Source organism: Penicillium citrinum (assembly GCF_028827155.1).
Source record: "Penicillium citrinum strain IBT 23319 chromosome Unknown utg000008l:1.0-2707905.0:1.0-2709502.0, whole genome shotgun sequence".
NCBI lineage: Eukaryota > Fungi > Ascomycota > Eurotiomycetes > Eurotiales > Aspergillaceae > Penicillium > Penicillium citrinum.
In genome coordinates this window covers 1,200,838-1,219,739 of record NW_026622693.1, presented here as the reverse complement: position 1 = coordinate 1,219,739, position 18,902 = coordinate 1,200,838, and the positions used below count along the sequence as shown (strand labels likewise).

The following is an 18,902-nucleotide window of genomic DNA, read 5'->3' as shown; positions in this document are numbered from 1 at the left end:
TGTACTCAATCTGACACAGGCTCGGGTCTGTAGAACAAATCTTGTAGGTGTGCCAGTTGATGCGCGCCAAGTAGATCAGTACAAGAAAAACCTCTCTACTTGTAGTGTAGAAACTGTAACTATTTCTACAAATAATTAGTCTGTCAGATAATTTGGAGGTAAAAACTATCTGACATAGGTATACTAGAATGTGGTCTGTTATAGAGAATATATTGTTGTAGAATAATGCAGTTCACAGAACTAATATCTTTCTGTATTGATCCTATCGGTAAATTTTTTTATAGTCTTTCTATTGGGTTAGATTAATTATTCTATATTAGATAGCTTAGATGGAATTACGATGGCTTTGTGTGATATTGTATATATAATTTGGGATTAATTGTAATGACTGTAAATCGATTGGCTCTCAATAGTCTATTTGTATTCTGCGGTTTTTTGTATTGCAGAGTCTGTAGTACTAACTAGGGCATATCTATATATTAACCCAGTTAGGGTTGAAGATATGGATATCTTCAACCCTAACTGGGCTAATATATTCCATGGGTGGAATAGCCAGTGCAGGTAGTTACTGCAGTGTAATCTATGATTCCTATTTTGTGCTAAGAGAGACCCAAGGTTCGTTAACTGAGATACTCGAGGTATTCGAGATCGTCATGAAGCTGAAAAGATATTGAATCACAGTAGAGAGGCCCTGGATGACTAACATTGAAGGCATACAGTATGCAGTAAGACATCAAATTATGACTGACAAGCTGCCCAAGCCATTCTGGTATTGCTATATACATATTTGTACTGCTCATAGGGCTCGAAGCCTGTCAATCCTTGGACAATACAGTACTCAAAATTCTGAATGTCCGACCAGCCTAGAAACGAGTATGATATTTGATAACTACACTCCATGTTGATCAAGTTAATTATTTGCGATCATCTTCTCTATTAATTTCCTTAGGTCTTTGTTCCAAGGTAACAAATAGGCATCATACCACTAGCTACATAGATTATTCATCGATTCCACTCTGTACTCTAATAAGTTCCAAAGATTTGAGCGGAGATTTCTCAGCAGCCCTGCTAAAGTGGATAATCTCCCATCCAAATCGTGGAACGGTTCAGGGGTTCACGCCAAGATACTCGACTTTCCATGGAAAATACATTTTATCAAAGCAAGAAATTATTCTACGTCCAGTCATTATTCCACAGATTAGCAGTGCTATCCATCTTTTCTTATGTTTAGTACCGTGTATACTGTATACTGCCATCGGGAGCTTCCATCACGATCGCCTTAACACTGATCCAAGGAACAAAGGCAGCCTCAACATATTCATAGCTGATCTTTATTATCATGCACTGTATCAAAGTCACAATATCTCCCGGGTGACCACTGACCACCAACAACCCCTGCGTTGTCTCAGATTTCAGCTCGGTTCCATGTCGACGACGATCTTCATGATCCACAATGATGATTGGTGCTGGTGCTGACTCAAGTGAGAATCTGCTTGTTCGTATCCACTCAAGCTCATTTGATTCCTTGCCCTGTGGATCACCACAAGCAATTACAGTACTGTAATCCCATGGACAGACATCAGTGATGCATGTTTGTTTGGTCAACTTCAGTCTATCATAAAGGAACAAAGACTGAGTGTCGTCTAGAGATTCGATATCAGAATGAACCAGTTTAAGATTAAGATTGACAATGTCACCAACTATACTCCATACAATACAAACAGATCACAATCCGCACCAACCAAAGTCCAAACCATCCATCCACAATCATCGACCCAGGGAATTATCGCAGATCGACGTGGGGGTTCAATTAATTCGTTTCGAAAGTGGCGCATCCAAGACACTCGATTCTTCCAGCATAAATAGCACGTCATGACCCCGTCACTTCATCCTCAATAACTTGCATAAATAGTCACAGTATTGCTATTCCACACACGAGCTCTCGAAAGAGCTCTCAACACTCATCTTCCAATTCTCACCCTCAAATCCAATCCCGACTTACACAACCACACCTCCCAAAATGAAGTTCGTCACCAGTCTCGCCCTCTTAGCCACCGCCACCACCGTCGTCGCCAGTCCTGTCCAGAAAATCTTCAACCTAGTCTCTTCCGGTGCATCTGATGAGAGTAAACATGGTTTATACCTATCGACCAAGCACGAAGATCCACTGAATAGTAAAGCAGTCTTCCGCGCACAGTCCGATGCAGCGGATTTCTACTTCGTGAATGGGACTGTTCGATGGGACGCACCGAACGGCGCGCCATACGCAATTGCTCTGATTCCCGGATCCAATCTCCAGGGTGACGTGGGTATTAACGTTAGTCCGACGACTGGTAGTGAGGGATTTAGCTTGACGAGTGAGAAGGAGTTGACGACTGATAATGATGATTTTGGAGGTTGGTTAGGTGAGTATATCCACTTTGTTTTTTTTTCCTGGGGGGAGGGGGTTGAGATCAAGTACTAACAGTTTTATCCTTAATAGTTTGTCCTGGGGATGGAGGTCCTCAGGGTTTGTTCTATGAGAATAGTAGTGTTGGAGATGATGTTCCTGAAGGATGTGAGGTTATTCAGCTAGATGCTGTTTATAAGACCTCTTCCTAAGGGATTGTTATGAGAACGGGGATTTTTCATTTTGGGTTGGATCTTGTCGGGATTGGATTCTTTCTCCCTTGTACTTTTTTTTTTCTTGGGTTTAAGTGTTGGATAGATGAGCGTTTAATATATGATTTGGTTTGATCCATTTAAATTTGCTGGTTTGATCTATTAAGAGGTATACACTGCTGGTAGTATACGGGATAGGATGATTTCAAGTGTACTAGTTAGTGTACTGAGATAGCACTCATTTAGCCTTATCAGAGCAGCTCCTATGTTTCCTGGACAGAAGATCATATGGCGAACTTACCACTAGAAGTACCCGAGGGAGGAGCATCTAAAAATCCTCAAAAATCTACAAAGGGGGTATTCATATGCGAGGAAGGAAAATCGATATGTGAACGGATCTTTGAGGTTATTGAAAGGACAATTTGAAATCACAGCACTGCTTGTTCGAGTATACACAGACATCTGAGAGTAAAAATCAAAAATGCACATCCCAATATAGACTTAACTAGTATGACAGAACCCAGAACCCTTCCAAAGAAACAAAAATTCCAAAATGACTGCTCAAAATATCTCACATCAAGCCTGCCTCATTCAAATTCTGAGCCAGACGCTGCTCAGGTGGTGCATCATTTTTCTCATGAATGACCTTTGGCTTAAAGTAGTAAATGTAAAGAATTTCCATGAGTAGGCCCAGGACCGTAGTAAAACTGTTCCAGTATAAGTTCATAGCTCCAGATCTCCCGAAGAGAATCACATACAATGCAATAAAACTAAATGCCTCTGCGGTATATTTTCGACTGCAGACTGTTTCTCCGTTCCAACGAATAACGCGGCAACTGATCCGGTTGAAGTCCAGGGCTAAAAAGATGAATGAAGTGAGCCATCTACTAGAGTCAGCAATGATACCAAATGAAGCTTACAATGAGGTAATATTAGCACTATGTGTTGGACTCACAGATATGAAAGCACTCCATCTGTCATGATCAAGATCAACGCGTGCCATTTATGGCGTCTTGTTAGACAACTCGTAAGTGTTGAACAAGCCACAACGACTAAAGTCAAGACAGACTGCACTCAAGTTAGAACATAGATTGAACCCAAAGAGACATACTGATGGAAAACATACAATGACCAGCGTGAAGATAACAGTCACCGTCTTCGTATCACGCGTAGCCCAGGCCGTGATTCCAAGAACGATTATCGAACTGATCAGCTGCAGGACGCGAGCGATCCAACCTACCAATCCGAGCGGATGGTGGTGAAAGTTTACAATTTCTGCCATAGTGAATATTTCTGTATCTGATTGAGATTGAAGTTGATTGTGAAGAGTGACTACGATTTGAAGACGTTGATGTCGTTCGAGCGCTTGGCCCTGAGTCTATGACCTCATCATAATTGGATGACCGTACCATGTCAGAGTTGAGTAGTAAGGATGGATGAGCCAAGAATTTATCTTTGGTTCATTCTTCAGAGCCCAGGCGAATGAAATATATCATTGGTCTAGCTGGTCTGGTCTGGTGGGTGTTCGGTGCATAGAATAGAGAGAACGAAAGCTGAAGATCGGGGTAAACTCAATCTTTTACCGAGTTTGCATTTGCAGGATTAATTTGTAGATATTACTCACAACCAACTTAACTTTTTTCAATATCATTGAATTTATCGAAATAGCTTCCATAAAGGATTCTTAGCAATGCCGCTGTTTCAAGTTGCTGCTTTGCATTCTATGCTTCTGTATACAGCCACCCTCATGTTCCACCGGTATACACTTCAAAAAGTTTGAACATATCTGTAAGTGACCCCATCACAGTTTATTTATATAGTCTCAATGAAATAATACTTCACTTTGAAATAAACAGAATGATTCCCCACTCTAAATCATTCAATCTCGTCGTTAGCTTCGTTTGAAGCCATCCACTATTCCCAATCGGGTTGGACTCTGGTCTGGCCATCTCATCGCCAAGAAGTTTACCCCTTGAACATCCAGCTCTAAAAAATTCATCGGCTCTACCCAAGTAACGAATACAGTCGCATTCTCTTGCACAGCTTGATATCATGGGCCTTAAGACTTTCCTCACACTGGCAACTCTAGGCCTTGTGGCGGCCGAGCAGTCTGTCGTATCTTTATTCTTCATTGGCGGCGGCGAAGAGGAACAACCCTCTCTGGTGGGCTCTGTCGTGTCAGCGGTTCGTATATACGCAATTCATCCGATTACGCATTGATTTCAAAGACTAAGAACTGCAGGAATCCGATACCACTACCTATAGCATCAACTGTGCCAAGACCGTCGACACCAACGACTGTCCATACCTTCCGGGCCTATTGTACACTGCAGGACCCACAACAGTCGAATATGCTCTGAAGACGCCTTATGACCGGTATGTCCTCATCCTCATTATTCACCCCCAGCAAGAATACATGACACGGGTATACTAATTTCAACCAGGTACGGCACAGTTGTCTGCTCTGTTGGCGGTACCACATCTGCCGAATGTACAGATAAAGGACGACTGAGTGGTTCGAGTACTCTACCCGCCCAAACAACCAAATTGGGCTCGATTTATATCACCTCGCATAGCGTGACTATTACTGCCGGTGCTACTGCGACTGCGACTGGAGCTTCGGCGACGAAGACAGATGACTCTGCTAGTTCCGGTGCTACCAATTCTGACAGCACTGCGTCGCAGACTTCGAGCGGTGCAAGCTCTACTAGTTCCGGTGGAATTCCTCGTATTACTGCAAACCCGGGTATTGCGTTGGGTGGAGCGGCTGCGGCTTTTATGATGGCTGCTTTGTGAAGTCATACTGGTGTTACGGACATGACCGTATGAATGACCAGGCTGCTATTTAATCTCGAGAGGATGATGTTGGATATGTAGACTATTCTATCGTCATAGTCTGATTAATACTAGTACATAGATACGCGGGTGTATAATCATCCCAGCACTAGCTGCATAGAACATATGTATTTAAGTAAATGAATCTTGAGACCTCGAGTCTGCTCTAGTGTGAGATCTTACGATACATTAAATTATTATTACGCTGTGATCGTATCTTACGTGGATAAAAGAATGAACTGCCACTTTATCCTGCCCTGTGGCCTTACGTCTGGCTTCATGGGAGCTCGTTAAATTTACGCCTTTATGAGTTTCCAATGGAGACTGCTATCTGGAGAAAGGATCAGATACAATGAAATTGCCCTGATTTTACCCTAGAGCTATGAGATTTTCACACAGCTCGATATAAGCAGGTCTCAAAGTGAACATTTTTCGAGGTACAGAGGGCTGTATTCCTCCTAGCCTGCCCTATACTAGCGGCTACTAGGTCGAGTGGCTTCGTCTTCCGGCAGCAGGGACAGAAATTTAATGATAGCTTTTGATGCTTTTCCTTACAATCCAGAGATGCCAGACATGTGTGGATCTCAGGACCCAGTTGAAAAATCCTTTGAGGGAGTGGAAAGGTCTTTGTTGGTCTATGCAATTTGAGTTGACGGTATTCAATAGCACAACTCAAGAAACGTCTCCTTCCCTTTCTCGCTCTGCTTCAACAAGTCGGCAAGGGAATGACTTATAGTACGAGGGCCGTAGATATTTACAGTTTGATTGCAAGAGATGAAAAAGAAGAAAAAGTAGATTGTATTGGATGATCATCGGTAGGGTAAACGAATCAAAGTAAAAAAGTTAACTAGAAGAAGACGGAGGGTTGGCCGTATCAACCAATTATTGATAGTTGGTGCAGATAGTTGAACCATCTGCACCAACTCCATTTCACTGTCTTAGACATGTATAATATATTATTCTAACTAGTTAAACGCTGAACGCCATCAAAATCCCGACATTGGAGTCCGAATTTTCGAGCCATGCTGGTGCAGCAAATGGAATACCATTGTGGCCGATCAATGTACCATATTTTTGTTTTAGTTTATGTTTGCCGCGAAATCGTTGATCTGGACGACTGAGATCTGGTATTAGTGCCGGTCAACGCGCTCGTCAGAGCTTGTTGAAATTGTTTGTTATTTTGAACAAATGCAGCTCGGAATTCGTCATATTGGATGGAACCGGGCCGTTCCGATTCGGTATTCAGAGTATATAGTAAATTCTTTGTGATTGAGGCCCATTGGTGCGATCGAAAAGTCGCCAAATCAAATCGACGATCGATTTGTGATTCTTGTATCGTGACTGACGACTTGACAAGGTCTGTCAAAACGGTTTACCTCATCCACTTCGAAGACTCCCCATTTCCCGGGATCTTCATCGTTGGCGGAGGAAAGAAAGTCAATATGCAGGTGTGTCTTCGGAATAGTTGTGTTGGAAATGATTGAGTGTACGATGCACTTAAGATTCAAGAGAACCGAGCTTTAGGAACGCACGAGTCATGTTCATGTTTGGATAAATGTGCGTGTATTGGTAAACAAAGATGATTCGACTGATTTTCAGGCTAAGCAAGGTGTACTCCAGGACATTGTTGACGAATAACAGGGAGAAGAAAAAGATTGACTTTGTCGATTCAAATATAGAATTTGTAATGGCAAGTTGATGTTCGAGTTCGATGATCGGCACCGCGATTAATTGCGAGATTTCCCATTCTTTACTCCCAGGATCAAGATCAGATGTTTCGAATGTGGGCACTTCGAAAAAAAAAAGTTGCATTCCTCAGCCACCAAGATAGTAAATGCGGTCAAATAGTACCAAAAATATCATGTATTTTCTGATGGCGAGACATGATTTTGTTCTCTGCTGCGATATGACAGACTTAAAGAGACGTGGAGGAAGTGTTTATGCAACACCCAAACTGAAAGCACGCGACCAGGACAGGAACAGTTCAACACAATGGTGACCTAGGTCGGGTATACTTGTTGTATAGCCTGATGAAGTGCAGATAAAAAAGAGGATGAGGTCTTCAGGAAGGAAAAATTGTATTCTTATTGGAAAAAAAATCTGATATCTAAGGAAGGTGCAAACAATTCATTGTACAGAAAATGAAGGATCGACCCTGTTCTACTTTCAATGCTGAGGAAGGTGCAAGAATTGGGGAAGGAGCCATGGACTATCCTGTACTTTAAGCCAATTCCTCTGTGCGTGTATGTGTATTATCACACTGCATACAATTAAGTAGCTCTGAAATATCGTGCGAGAGTGTTCTCGTCAAGACGTTACTGTTATGTGGTCCATGGACATCATTCAACTAAGATTTCCAAGATATTCAGTCAATTCAAGTTGCTATCAAAGGAATCCCAATCTGAGTACCGTGCCAAAAGATCCATCGTTTTTACATCTACTTAAGTTTCCCGACTAGAGCTGCTGTTGCCTGAGTTGCTGTAACCCATGGCGCTTGAAGTCGCAACATTCGGAGACCGTGACTCATTAGGGGTATTCTGTTCCTGGATCACCTGAATCTCTTGAATCTTGAGCTCCATATCCCGAATCTTCTCAATCAAGTCTTCGTCATTATTCTGAGCCTTGTACCAGTTTGGATCTGCGAACGCACGGAACTCTTCATCGGGGGTTGGTTTACAATTGGTGAGGCCGTTGTATTGCTCTTCAAGCGCCTTTAGCTCTCGTAGTCTCATCAGCCGCAGACATAGACGACGACATTCCCAGTCTATGTGTTCACGTGCAGCAAGTCTATCTCTGTAGATGTACTTGACACATTCAATCGCATTCGGAAACGAGGCTTCTCTGTAAGTATCGATCGGATAGATCATGTACTCATCATCTGGATAAATACCTTGATGATGGATCTGAGGCAGTGAACAATTCATCATAGTTGCTGCACTTGGTACGCGCTCATAAGTATTGGGAATGTTACGCATGAGTCTGTCAAATCTTCCCGTAATAGTCTCCAGTACACTGTCAACGTCCTCGGAGATAATCTTTCGTTTCTTACTCTGTCTAATAGGCTCATGACAGGATAGGTTTAAGTTGACGGGTCCCGAGATAGAGATTGTTGGATTCGGATTTTCAGGTAGCTTTACTGTCTTTGGTTGGTCATTCGACTCGGATACGCCATGAGGTGCGCCTCGTTGAGGAAAAGGTTCGACAGGAGGGGTTTCACAGGATTCAGGATATCCAAGGCTACTTGGTGTGGCTGGAAACTGCCATTGTGAGGTATCAGACATTTTGATAGGAAGAAGGTGTTTCTTTTCAGGTTCTGGGCCGTCTATTAAAGGAAGCTTGCAATCCCTAGAAAAGTAGCCCGTTCAAAAACAGTAGATGGATAACGATGAGAAGAGCGTAGGGAGTTTAACGAGGATGAAAAGAAAAGAGGTGTCGTAAAAGAATCTTTGTATTTATAGCGTAAATTGGCAAATGCAAACAAATTGTTCTTCAAGGTTGGAACAAGATGATGGAGGCAATCTTTCAAAGAGGAATCAGGACATTCCTCGTGGTAAGTTCCGTGGAATTTACATTATTTGCACCTCATCAAACGAGCCTCATGCGACTCTATGTCGCCTAGGGACCTAATCCCTAATTACTTGGGGCCATTCCGATGTGTTCATACAATCAAGAAGTGAACCCCACGGTGGGCTTCATCCCGTATTAGCCCAGGGCATATAATCCTTTCTATGAGTAAGCCTTGGTGGATTCTACACTATTTTGTTCTATATCACTGCTTTTATCTATTTACAACATTGCGACCCAAGAATACATTTTCTATGGAATCTGTATCGCCACATGATCGGCGTCCTCTAGCCCTATTCGTCAGGATATAAGGGCCCCGAAATCCGACGGCGATGCCGAAGTACGTCGGAACACGACACAAGCAGACAATATCCGACATAAATTGGACCAAGCTCGCGCCCAAATCCATCCCAAATAATCGATCTCACACAATAATCTCTCTCATCCTTTGCTTTTTCCCAAATCCAACCGACATCATGTCTCAAGTCTGGCTTATCACAGGAACCTCTTCTGGCCTAGGCCAAGAACTTGTCAAAGCAGTACTTAATCGAGGAGACAAAGTCATCGCCACTGCTCGTAATGCCGACCAAATCTCTTCTCTGAAAGAACTCGGAGCTGCAACATTACAACTGGACGTTACTGCGACACAGGAACAGTTGAATCTCAAGGCTGAGGAAGCGGTCGCGATCTATGGCAGGATTGATGTTCTTGTCAATAATGCTGGTTATGTACAATTTGGAACAATTGAAGAGACTAGGTATGAGGAGAATCCGGACACTTCCACTCTGATATGAAATCAAACTTTTTAATGAATACTTTTTCTAGTCATGCTCAATGGTACGACCAGTTCAATACGAATGTTTTCGGAACCTTGAACACAACCCGATCGTTTCTACCGCACATGCGATGCAGAAAGTCTGGCATCATTGTTTTCATTGGATCAATGGTTGCATGGGATGCTGCACCAACTGTTGGTGCATATAGTGCTTCCAAGGCTGCAATTCATTGTATGTGACCGAGGATGAATAAAGATTCAGCAGCAAGAGCCGAAGAACTAATGATTCTCTCAGATGCGGTTGAATCTCTCTCCGCAGAGGTCGCACCCTTGGGATTAAGGACACTCCTGATCGAACCAGGTACCTTCATGACGGACTTCCTATCGCAGCGCAATACCAAGTCAGTGGAAAACCGCATTGAAGATTATCAAGAACTCTCGGAAACCATGGAAAGTGCATTTGCGGAATTGAATGGAAAGCAGCTTGGTGATCCAAAGAAAGGTGTCAATGTGATTATTGATGTTATCAAAGGAGCGAATGAAGCAAAGGGGAAGAAATGGCCAAACTCATTGCCTCTTGGATCGGATGCTGTTGACGCTATTCGGAAAAAATGTGAGAGCACTCTGCGAGAAATTGATGAGTGGGAGAGCTTGTCGAAATCGACGAATTTGTGAATGGTCTCTTTTGATTGGAATCGTTGAATGGTGTCAGTCTAAGAAGTTTATTAATGAACCAATACGGGTGTTCGTTCGTTATAATACCTATTATAGGGTATACTTCCACCATGCTAGTGTACGAAGATCAAATAAACAATAAAATTTTCTTGACGGGGGAAATCATTGGAGCTTTCTATCCTTCCCGAAATAGACTATAGTGGTACTAAAGAGAATTTAGTTTTCAATGAAGTTACTAGTCAAGCTAGATATCGGGATGGTGATGTCGTTAAAAGTTGGTTTGTTGGAATGGTCCGTTCTGGTCTGTGGTCACTGAAATCAGATTGCTATATCGACTGCTAGCATTTTATCTGAGCAGAATCTTATGGGCGACTCCCAGTCAAGAGTTGCTATCACTATATAGTAGGAGCGAGAGAATATAAATTCATATTTTTATTCAATTAAATCTAGTAGTCCATTATACCACATGCTATGATAGCTAACATGGGATATAGTGTCTTATGTTATATGATTCAACAGTATAACAATATTGTATTGTTCGCTCGATGGCTTGCGATCTTTGCAGTTGGATATTGATTAGAGTATATTTGTGATGTTGTAGCCTTCACAAGAATTGGGAGTATATATATCTCCAGCTCTGCCATATACTTGACTAGTATTGTGAAACATGTTTATTCATCTTAAAGCAAGCATTCCCATTGATAATGCAAGATGGTCTGGTGCTTCCGTTGCATTTCCACCATCGGATCCACCATCTTCAAGTAGTAAGATCGAATGTTTATTCGGGTAACCCCCAATCCAGTTGATGCCTTTTTGACCTGCCCCCAATGCACTCAAAAGACGATCAAGTAGCATTAGAGCCATATCTATTCCTCGCAAGGAAAATTTCGTGAGTAGATGAACCACTTCACGTGGGATAGGACCAACGAGATCTGGTCTATCTTCAATTTTGCCTTGGGAGAGCAAAATGAACATTCTATTATGTAGACTCTCGAGTCTACCTCTCTGCACTGATAATGCCCTTGTTAAGACTTTTCTCTGGGCGATATCGTCATAGTTTCTCGTGAGCGTTTCCCGTACTTGCGCCACCAATCCAGGACAGACGGTAATTTCATGAAACGCGCATTCCACTAAATCACCAAGCTGACTGCCCTTCCCAGCTTTGCCTTCGGCTTTCATTGCTTCGATAATTACAGATCTCCATGCAGGTTCTGCTAGAAAGCAAGGCTCACCTCGAATCAATGCGTCGGCGAGAAGAAATGCACGAAAGGATATCAGCAACGTTCTTCCAAACCCGTCACGATGTGCTTCCGGTCCTCGATGTTGGAAAAGAGCTGCAATTCCACTTGAATGTGTAAGCCAAGATTGGTGGAACGACCCGTCCATCATTTCATATATTGCCAGCAATACCGCGGTTCCCAATGTGTGGTCCGATTTGACAGTTTTTGGATTTTGTATTAATCGTGCCAAGAAATGTAAGCACCGAGTATACATCATCCGACCAGTGTCGATCTTTTTCCGGTCCCTGGTTTTTTGTCCTATGCTCAGGGTACATAATGTCCATGAAGCCCATACAAGGGCATCAGTCGAGGTGTCACCTTGTTTGCGTACAAAGTCCATAAAATTCTCGTCGACTCGCGTACTCCATGAATAGTATAGACCGGGGAAAGTAGCATCGACAAATTGTCCGAACATATCTTTTTGTTGAATACATAAAGCCTTTTGAACAAGATTTGGCGCCGTATATCCATCCATATATGATACCAATGCCTTTTTACCACTCTCGACCCTTTTTTGCCTGGTTTTTACCCCAAGCTGAAGTTGGGATGTCTCCTGCCAGGCTTTCCCAGATGCTGACATATGGTAGTATTTAGGTGATTTCTCATAGCCTGGACATTGCAAGCCGCGCATCTCGCAGCGTTTGCACACAGGCCGTTGCTCATCGCACTATTCTTATTTTAACTCATGAAGCTTGAATATTGCCCACGGCCTCTTACCTTGATACGTCGCTTGAGACATAGCTGGCAGCCTTTACTCCGAGGCACACCCACCATGACCGACAAGGTTGGAAAGGATGATAAGTTCAAAGAAAGGCTTTGCACGCTCAGATCGTGTCCCGTCTCCGTGCCAAGAAACCCCTCCCCGCAATAACATTGTGATGACAGGGGTTATGATAGTATGGGCCGGTATATTTAGGTAACATGGAGATGGGGTTTATTGGACGTGGATACAATGACGAACGCCTTTGCATTTATCAATCATTTCACAGGCTATGTACATTCAATGGTTAGGTCAGCATAATAAGCCACTAGGATATGCTTCGGATATGAATAGGAAAATTTGGTCAATTTAATTTCGGGACCTGACTTCACCTACTCAGAATTGAAAAGAAACCAAAACGAAGGATATTAGGGAAATACATGGGAGAAGATCTGTTGGAGGAGATACGTGGGGAATGTATGAGGCAACCCAGTTGGGAATCTGGGGTACATCAGCCACTGGGAGTGTGTATATTCTACAACCACACAAACCAACAAATACTATGGCAATAACCTCGTTGATTAGATAAAATTATCTTCCCTGGATCCGAGTAAGTTTAATAGGTAAATCCGAAAATGTCGATCCCTAGAAGTTCTTCAAATTGGTATAAGCTGTCTTCGACGTCATGACTCTCGGCACTGGTGCAGTATCAGTTCTGCACCTCAGGAACCCTAAAAGTCTCATCATGACCAAGTGGAAAATTTCAGGGCAGTGCTGAGTCAACTTTAATAATCCCAAGTAAGGTTTTCGAAAGCATCTAGCAAAGATAGGCGCTGAACTTGTGTCTCCTGGTTGATAAATCATTGCAATCCACTCAGTGGGCGGAAAAGACAGATAGCTTCCAAGCACTATCATCTTCGAGTCACTGCTCTTTGCACGCCCTTCGATGCCTTCAAGATGGAAGAGCGCGATATTAATCGCATCTACACTCAATTTGATAAATGCAATTGCGAAAGATTCAGGCCCAGAGAACGTGACTTTGGAAGTAGCAACAGATGGAGGAAATAAGTCAAGCCCGTTACTATACGGGATAATGTTTGAGGTCAGTATCTTCTCTACTTATGACGACTTGAAATAGACACTGACGCATTATCATAGGAAATGGACAATTCCGGTAATCTTTCCAATTCCTTGGACATTCTGGTATAGAATTTATTAACAGGTCTTTAGGCGACGGGGGCATACACGGTCAATTGCTTCAAAACAACGGGTTCCAAGGCTCTAGTCTGGGAATGACTTCATACGCTCCTGTAGGAGATGTCAAGATTACTCGCGATACTTCAGAGCCTGTCAGTGAAGCTATTAAATCTTCGCTGCGTGTGGATGTGCCCGATAAGACCACTGAATACGTTGGATTTGCAAACACGGGGTACAAAGGTATTCCGGTGACAAACAGTACCTATAGAAGCTCATTCTGGATGAAGGGTGATTACTCTGGAATAGTGCACCTACAGCTTGTTGGTTCGCGAAATGGGATCATCTATGCCAGTCACAACTTGACTGTCAATAGCACCAGCTCTCAATTTGTCCAGTATAAAACATCATTCAACTCCACTCAATCACATGATGGAGACAATGAGTGGCACCTCACTTTTAATGGGTCAAAGGTTGCTGGCGACTCATTAAACTTCGGATACATAGAGTTGTTCCCTCCAACATATCATGACAGAGAAAATGGTCTTCGTGATGATCTCGCGACGGTCCTGGACAAAGCAAATCTAACATTTCTCCGATTCCCCGGAGGAAATAACATCGAAGGTCTTCAGATCGACAGCCGATGGAAATGGAACACCACAATTGGTCCTCCTGTCAATCGACCAGGTAGGGAGAGTGACTGGTTTTATCCAAATACAGACGCTCTCGGATTGGACGAGTATCTCTGGTGGTGCGAAGACATGAACATGACCCCTATCCTGGCTGTATGGTCTGGAAAGTCATACGGTGGTATTGTTTCAGGCTCAGACCTCAAACCATATGTTGAGGACATCATGAACGAGCTAGAATATCTCTTGGGAGACTCCGACACAAAATATGGAAAAATGCGGATCGAAAATGGTCGCAAGAAGCCCTGGAATATTGAGTACCTGGAGATCGGAAACGAAGATGACTTGACTGGTGGATGTGATACATACCCAGATCGCTTTGACCAGATCTACAAGGCCATACACAAGCAATATCCACACATTACGCTAATTGCATCGAATGGTGACAAGTCCTGTCTCCCGTCACCTGTACCCAAAGACGTCATTTTGGACCTACATCTTTATCGCAAACCCGATGATTTTGTCGATTTATTTGATCAATTTGATAATCAGCCCCGAGATCAACCCGTCATGGTCGGAGAGTATGGTTGTCGTAACACCACCCACGAGAGAGGGATATATTGGTCTTTCATGCAAGGAACCTGCAGTGAAGCAGTATATATGATCGGCATGGAGAGAAACAGCGACATCGTAAAAATGGCAGCTTATGCCCCAATGTTGGAGCATTTCGGCTATGTTGCCTGGTCTGTAAGTCTTCCAATTTTGCATTTCCTTCACAAAGCTTGTAGCTTGTGTACTGCATAAATTAGGGTAACTGATATCAACGCCTTATCCAGCCAACCATGTATGGGTTCAACTCAAGCCCAGAGTCAATCACTCCATCAACTTCATACTTCATGCAGCAAATGTTCGCATCTAATAAAGGAGACACTGTTCTTCCAGTCAAATCGTCGACTGAATTTGGGCCATTATATTGGGTTGCTACGAAGACTGATTCACAGTACTATGTGAAGTTGGCCAATTACGGGAAAGATGAGCAGAATGTGATTATCAAAATCCCGAAAACAAAGTCAGGGAAATTGAAAATGCTGGCCGGCTCTCAATATGAGGGAAACCTACCGTATTCTGTGAATATAGAAACGAAGTATACTGACGTTGAGCAAGTTGAAGGTAATTACAGCATCAAAATGCCACCTTGGGCTATTGCCGTCGTGGAAGTTGTATGAAGAATATCATATTGCCTATTAATACAAAGAACGAACTGGTATTGATTTTTATTTTTCGAGTGCCGAATCTGTAAGCATCTTCCGTTAAATAGAACAAGGGCAAAGTTAAGATAACTGTGGGCTAAATCTGAAATGATAGAGACATTATTTGATGTCTAGTATCTAACAGGAGAAAGTGCATTATGTCATGCCGAAGAACTAGGCTCGGAGGACAAAAGAAATGACTCTAATAGAAAAATGGCATTGTAGTCAGTGATTTCTGGCCCTTTGAGGGCTCGTTCAACGGTCTAGTCATCCACGAACAGGTTTAAGTAGTATATACTAGATGATTATTCAATTAAACCCAATGTGAGACAAGAATTGAGTAGAAAGCGCCTTTCATCCAATCTCCATTGCTAGAAGTAAGTGACTACATGAATAGAATTGCAGAATATTGTCTTCCCATCACAATGTCAGACCCCAAAGCTATTAGAATATCATCGCACAGAGTGGCATTTCTCTATTTAGATTACCATTTTTGATCTTCGATCCTTGGCTTAAAGTTCCTGAAATGGTGTGCATCATCGTGCGGTCTAGAGTCGGTGTTACTTTAGCCTCGTTCGATGCCGAGGTTATCCACATAAATATGCGGCTGGCTAACAGATTTTATGCGGACTCTTGGCAATTAATCTCAAGATAATATTTCAGTTTAGATTTTAAAGAAGGGGAAACTCTTACTTCGTGCTAGAAACTTAAGCAACTTAATGGCCTTGAAGGAGGAGATGGTGATGACAAAAGTGCGTGTGCCGCTCAGAAACCTGGATATTTTGTATAATGATGTTGATGAAAAATCAAAGGCAAAAATCAGCCTCTTAGTTACCGGGAAGTAAAAGTCTTGATAGCTCTTCAGCAGGAAGATCCGGCTGATAATAAATCGGAGGGGCGACATCCAGAGCGTGGTATCTATGTGAGAGCCAGGTCTCTCTGTTACGATGGGGGGGACATTCACAATCCAACAGCTACCGATCTCCGATTGAAAGACGGGTATAATCGGCGCATTGGCTACTATCATGGCTGTTTGTGATTGCGCACGACATGGGGGCTCGTATGACCTTCAGCTTGCTCGTGGCAGGATATTAGATTCTGATTGATCGTGCGGTTGGACTGTACTCCGTGAAAATCGTGCAACAGATAGATGACTGCTTTTAATTTTATTTTCTTCTCTGAATTAGTTTGCGGCGGAATATCTGGCCCAGGCTGTCTGTAATTAAAAAAGGAGGCCCTGCAATGTAGCACAGAGTTGTCCATTCACGATCAGCTTAGCAAACATTTCATGTGGATAGATATAGAATCCCGACCAGGTTCCACATCTACTGGTATGGATATGTTGAGGGTCAATTCAGAGATATATGGGTATGCAGCCATAGAATACTGTTCTTCGGGTAGGTCATGGTTATGTCCAATGCTAATTAAGCCAGCTAAGTAACATTTCTTTCATCAGTAGCGGCTCGCAAAGCAGCTTCAACCATAGCACCCTCTCTAGTTATAAACAGGCTATGATCTGCATCATATTCCTCAACTTTAACCTTGATCCCATCCTCCCATACCTTTGCAAGCATCAAATCTTGAAGGGGCTTGAGAAGGGCATAGTCCTTGGTTGTGCTGACATAGGTTGTAGGGATGGTTTTCCAAGCACTGCCTGTAGTTTTTTCATGCAGTATGGCGAATGGAAATCGGACTAAGGTTTTAATTGCTCTATCAACAGCAGCCTGCTCCGCGTTACCACTGAAGAACGCAAGAGCTTCATCCTTCATAGCCATTGTTCCATCGGCAGCTATATCGACATACTGGTCCCACAGATTATCATATCCCGTTTCTTGAACTATTTCCCAGATTGTCGTTCCCGGTCTCAAAATATAAGCGCACATATAGAGTAGATGTATGACGCCTCCATGTTGTCCAGTTGTCTTCCTCTCAGCCAACGATAAGCCTTCGACGGCCCCAGTACCTGGTGCACCGCCGTAAGAGTGCATGATCATCAAAACACGTTCACCTGCATCCACGGCAGACTGAATAACTTTTCGAATGCAAGAAGTGTCATCGGAAAGAAAGGCGGTTGGGGGTGAGGATCCGTTACATGATGGAAGATGGGGACAATGTACTTTGAACCCCTTTGCACGTAAGGCATCAGCATAGCCCTGGTAGTTTGCTGGTATGTGCCAGGCACCATGAACCAAGATGACAGTCGGCAAAGAAGCCATCCTGATAGTAAAAAAAAATTAGAGTCGGGTAAATTGAAGGGATCAGATACTGGTCCGCTCAATTTAATATTCATCACTTGGCGCCAGCCTTGCCCCTTACCGACATCCACCATGATGCAGCCTTGTATCTCATATCACCATGCATGAAAGAAAGGTGACTATCGTGCATGAAAGAAAAATGAGTATCAGCCTACCCAAGTGTGAGAGGTCATTCTATGACAGTTTCATTTCAGAAATCACAATATGGCCGAGTTGACTCGGCTTTCGGGTGCCATATTGACTCGGGCCTGGCCATTTAATCTCTTGGCTTTTGAATTAAAAATATGGTAAATTACTGAGAATCAGATGACAGAAGATCCCATATGCAACTGGATCTGCCAAGACACTTGAAATGCCCAGAAAGCTTCAATCAATCCACCAATTGCTCCACGAGGAAATTGCGTGATGAAAGCAACCGTCGACTTCGAGCCTGTGTTGTAATCGAAATTATATGGCGAGACTAAGGAGACATTAAAGGTTATTAATTATGGTAACAATTTCATTAAGTTTGAAGATGGCCTGTCTTGGGATGTACAAACCAGTGCGCTCCCGGCCGAGCAGTAGGTTTCCTTTAAATTTTCCACGTCAAATATAATCCAATGTAGATTTAACCTCATTTCTTTTTGTCGAAACTTGAATCATAAGGTTATAAATTTGTATCTTTTAGAGCATAACGCAATACCGGTCCAGGCCACCGAGCTGATGGACTCTGCATTTATTCGGCATTTGATGTAACAACTCCCAATGCCACCTTGTGCAGTGATCCGACAGGAGGCTTGGCTACAGCTATAGCTAGAAACAACACACCGCTTGGTTTTTCAAGATAAATTGCAATATTATAGATTGGCTTTCCATCAATAAGCAATAGAATTGTGACACAAATCTACTTTCAGGGCAGCTAAATAGCTATGTCTCGAACTACCCCACAATGATAATTCGAACTGGTAGACCGTCATACTGATACCATGCATCAAAGACCGGGTTCCCCTGCAGATAGTAACATAATCATCTACACGTAGCCATGATCTGTTGTCACGCGCAATGTAACTGTAGAACAAACGGTAGCCCGCTGAGTGTAGCTAAGACACCTGGAATGATAACTGTCCAGGTGTCTCACCCAAATGGTGGACGAAGCTTCATTGTT

At 42.9% G+C, this 18,902-nt stretch overlaps 8 protein-coding genes across 8 annotated transcripts; 4 read left to right on the top strand and 4 right to left on the bottom strand.

Annotated features, from left to right (window-relative positions):
- Positions 1 to 2,020: 2,020 nt before the first annotated feature.
- On the top strand, positions 2,021 to 2,601 carry N7469_008916 (uncharacterized protein; the record flags this gene model as incomplete). Its single annotated transcript, XM_056647834.1, has 2 exons — positions 2,021 to 2,405; positions 2,483 to 2,601. 2 exons carry the CDS (start codon positions 2,021 to 2,023, stop codon positions 2,599 to 2,601), a joined length of 504 nt encoding a protein of 167 aa, XP_056497599.1.
- Positions 2,602 to 3,172: 571 nt separating this feature from the next.
- Positions 3,173 to 3,883, bottom strand: N7469_008915 (MARVEL domain-containing protein; the record flags this gene model as incomplete). The annotated part of the gene is made up of 3 exons (XM_056647833.1): positions 3,173 to 3,488; positions 3,557 to 3,669; positions 3,728 to 3,883. The coding sequence occupies 3 exons, from the start codon at positions 3,881 to 3,883 to the stop codon at positions 3,173 to 3,175; spliced, it is 585 nt and encodes a 194-aa protein (XP_056497598.1).
- Positions 3,884 to 4,653: 770 nt separating this feature from the next.
- On the top strand, positions 4,654 to 5,397 carry N7469_008914 (uncharacterized protein; the record flags this gene model as incomplete). Its single annotated transcript, XM_056647832.1, has 3 exons — positions 4,654 to 4,785; positions 4,844 to 4,977; positions 5,046 to 5,397. 3 exons carry the CDS (start codon positions 4,654 to 4,656, stop codon positions 5,395 to 5,397), a joined length of 618 nt encoding a protein of 205 aa, XP_056497597.1.
- A 2,480-nt stretch (positions 5,398 to 7,877) lies between these two features.
- Positions 7,878 to 8,717, bottom strand: N7469_008913 (uncharacterized protein; the record flags this gene model as incomplete). Its single annotated transcript, XM_056647831.1, has 1 exon — positions 7,878 to 8,717. One exon carries the CDS (start codon positions 8,715 to 8,717, stop codon positions 7,878 to 7,880), a length of 840 nt encoding a protein of 279 aa, XP_056497596.1.
- A 759-nt stretch (positions 8,718 to 9,476) lies between these two features.
- Positions 9,477 to 10,450, top strand: N7469_008912 (SDR family oxidoreductase; the record flags this gene model as incomplete). Its single annotated transcript, XM_056647830.1, has 3 exons — positions 9,477 to 9,757; positions 9,826 to 10,007; positions 10,071 to 10,450. The coding sequence occupies 3 exons, from the start codon at positions 9,477 to 9,479 to the stop codon at positions 10,448 to 10,450; spliced, it is 843 nt and encodes a 280-aa protein (XP_056497595.1).
- A 675-nt stretch (positions 10,451 to 11,125) lies between these two features.
- Positions 11,126 to 12,504, bottom strand: N7469_008911 (Zn(II)2Cys6 transcription factor domain-containing protein; the record flags this gene model as incomplete). Its single annotated transcript, XM_056647829.1, has 2 exons — positions 11,126 to 12,397; positions 12,448 to 12,504. 2 exons carry the CDS (start codon positions 12,502 to 12,504, stop codon positions 11,126 to 11,128), a joined length of 1,329 nt encoding a protein of 442 aa, XP_056497594.1.
- An 872-nt stretch (positions 12,505 to 13,376) lies between these two features.
- N7469_008910 (alpha-L-arabinofuranosidase A) lies at positions 13,377 to 15,479 on the top strand (the record flags this gene model as incomplete). Its single annotated transcript, XM_056647828.1, has 4 exons — positions 13,377 to 13,532; positions 13,589 to 13,604; positions 13,661 to 15,000; positions 15,090 to 15,479. 4 exons carry the CDS (start codon positions 13,377 to 13,379, stop codon positions 15,477 to 15,479), a joined length of 1,902 nt encoding a protein of 633 aa, XP_056497593.1.
- A 1,457-nt stretch (positions 15,480 to 16,936) lies between these two features.
- On the bottom strand, positions 16,937 to 17,719 carry N7469_008909 (alpha/beta hydrolase; the record flags this gene model as incomplete). Its single annotated transcript, XM_056647827.1, has 1 exon — positions 16,937 to 17,719. One exon carries the CDS (start codon positions 17,717 to 17,719, stop codon positions 16,937 to 16,939), a length of 783 nt encoding a protein of 260 aa, XP_056497592.1.
- Positions 17,720 to 18,902: the final 1,183 nt, after the last annotated feature.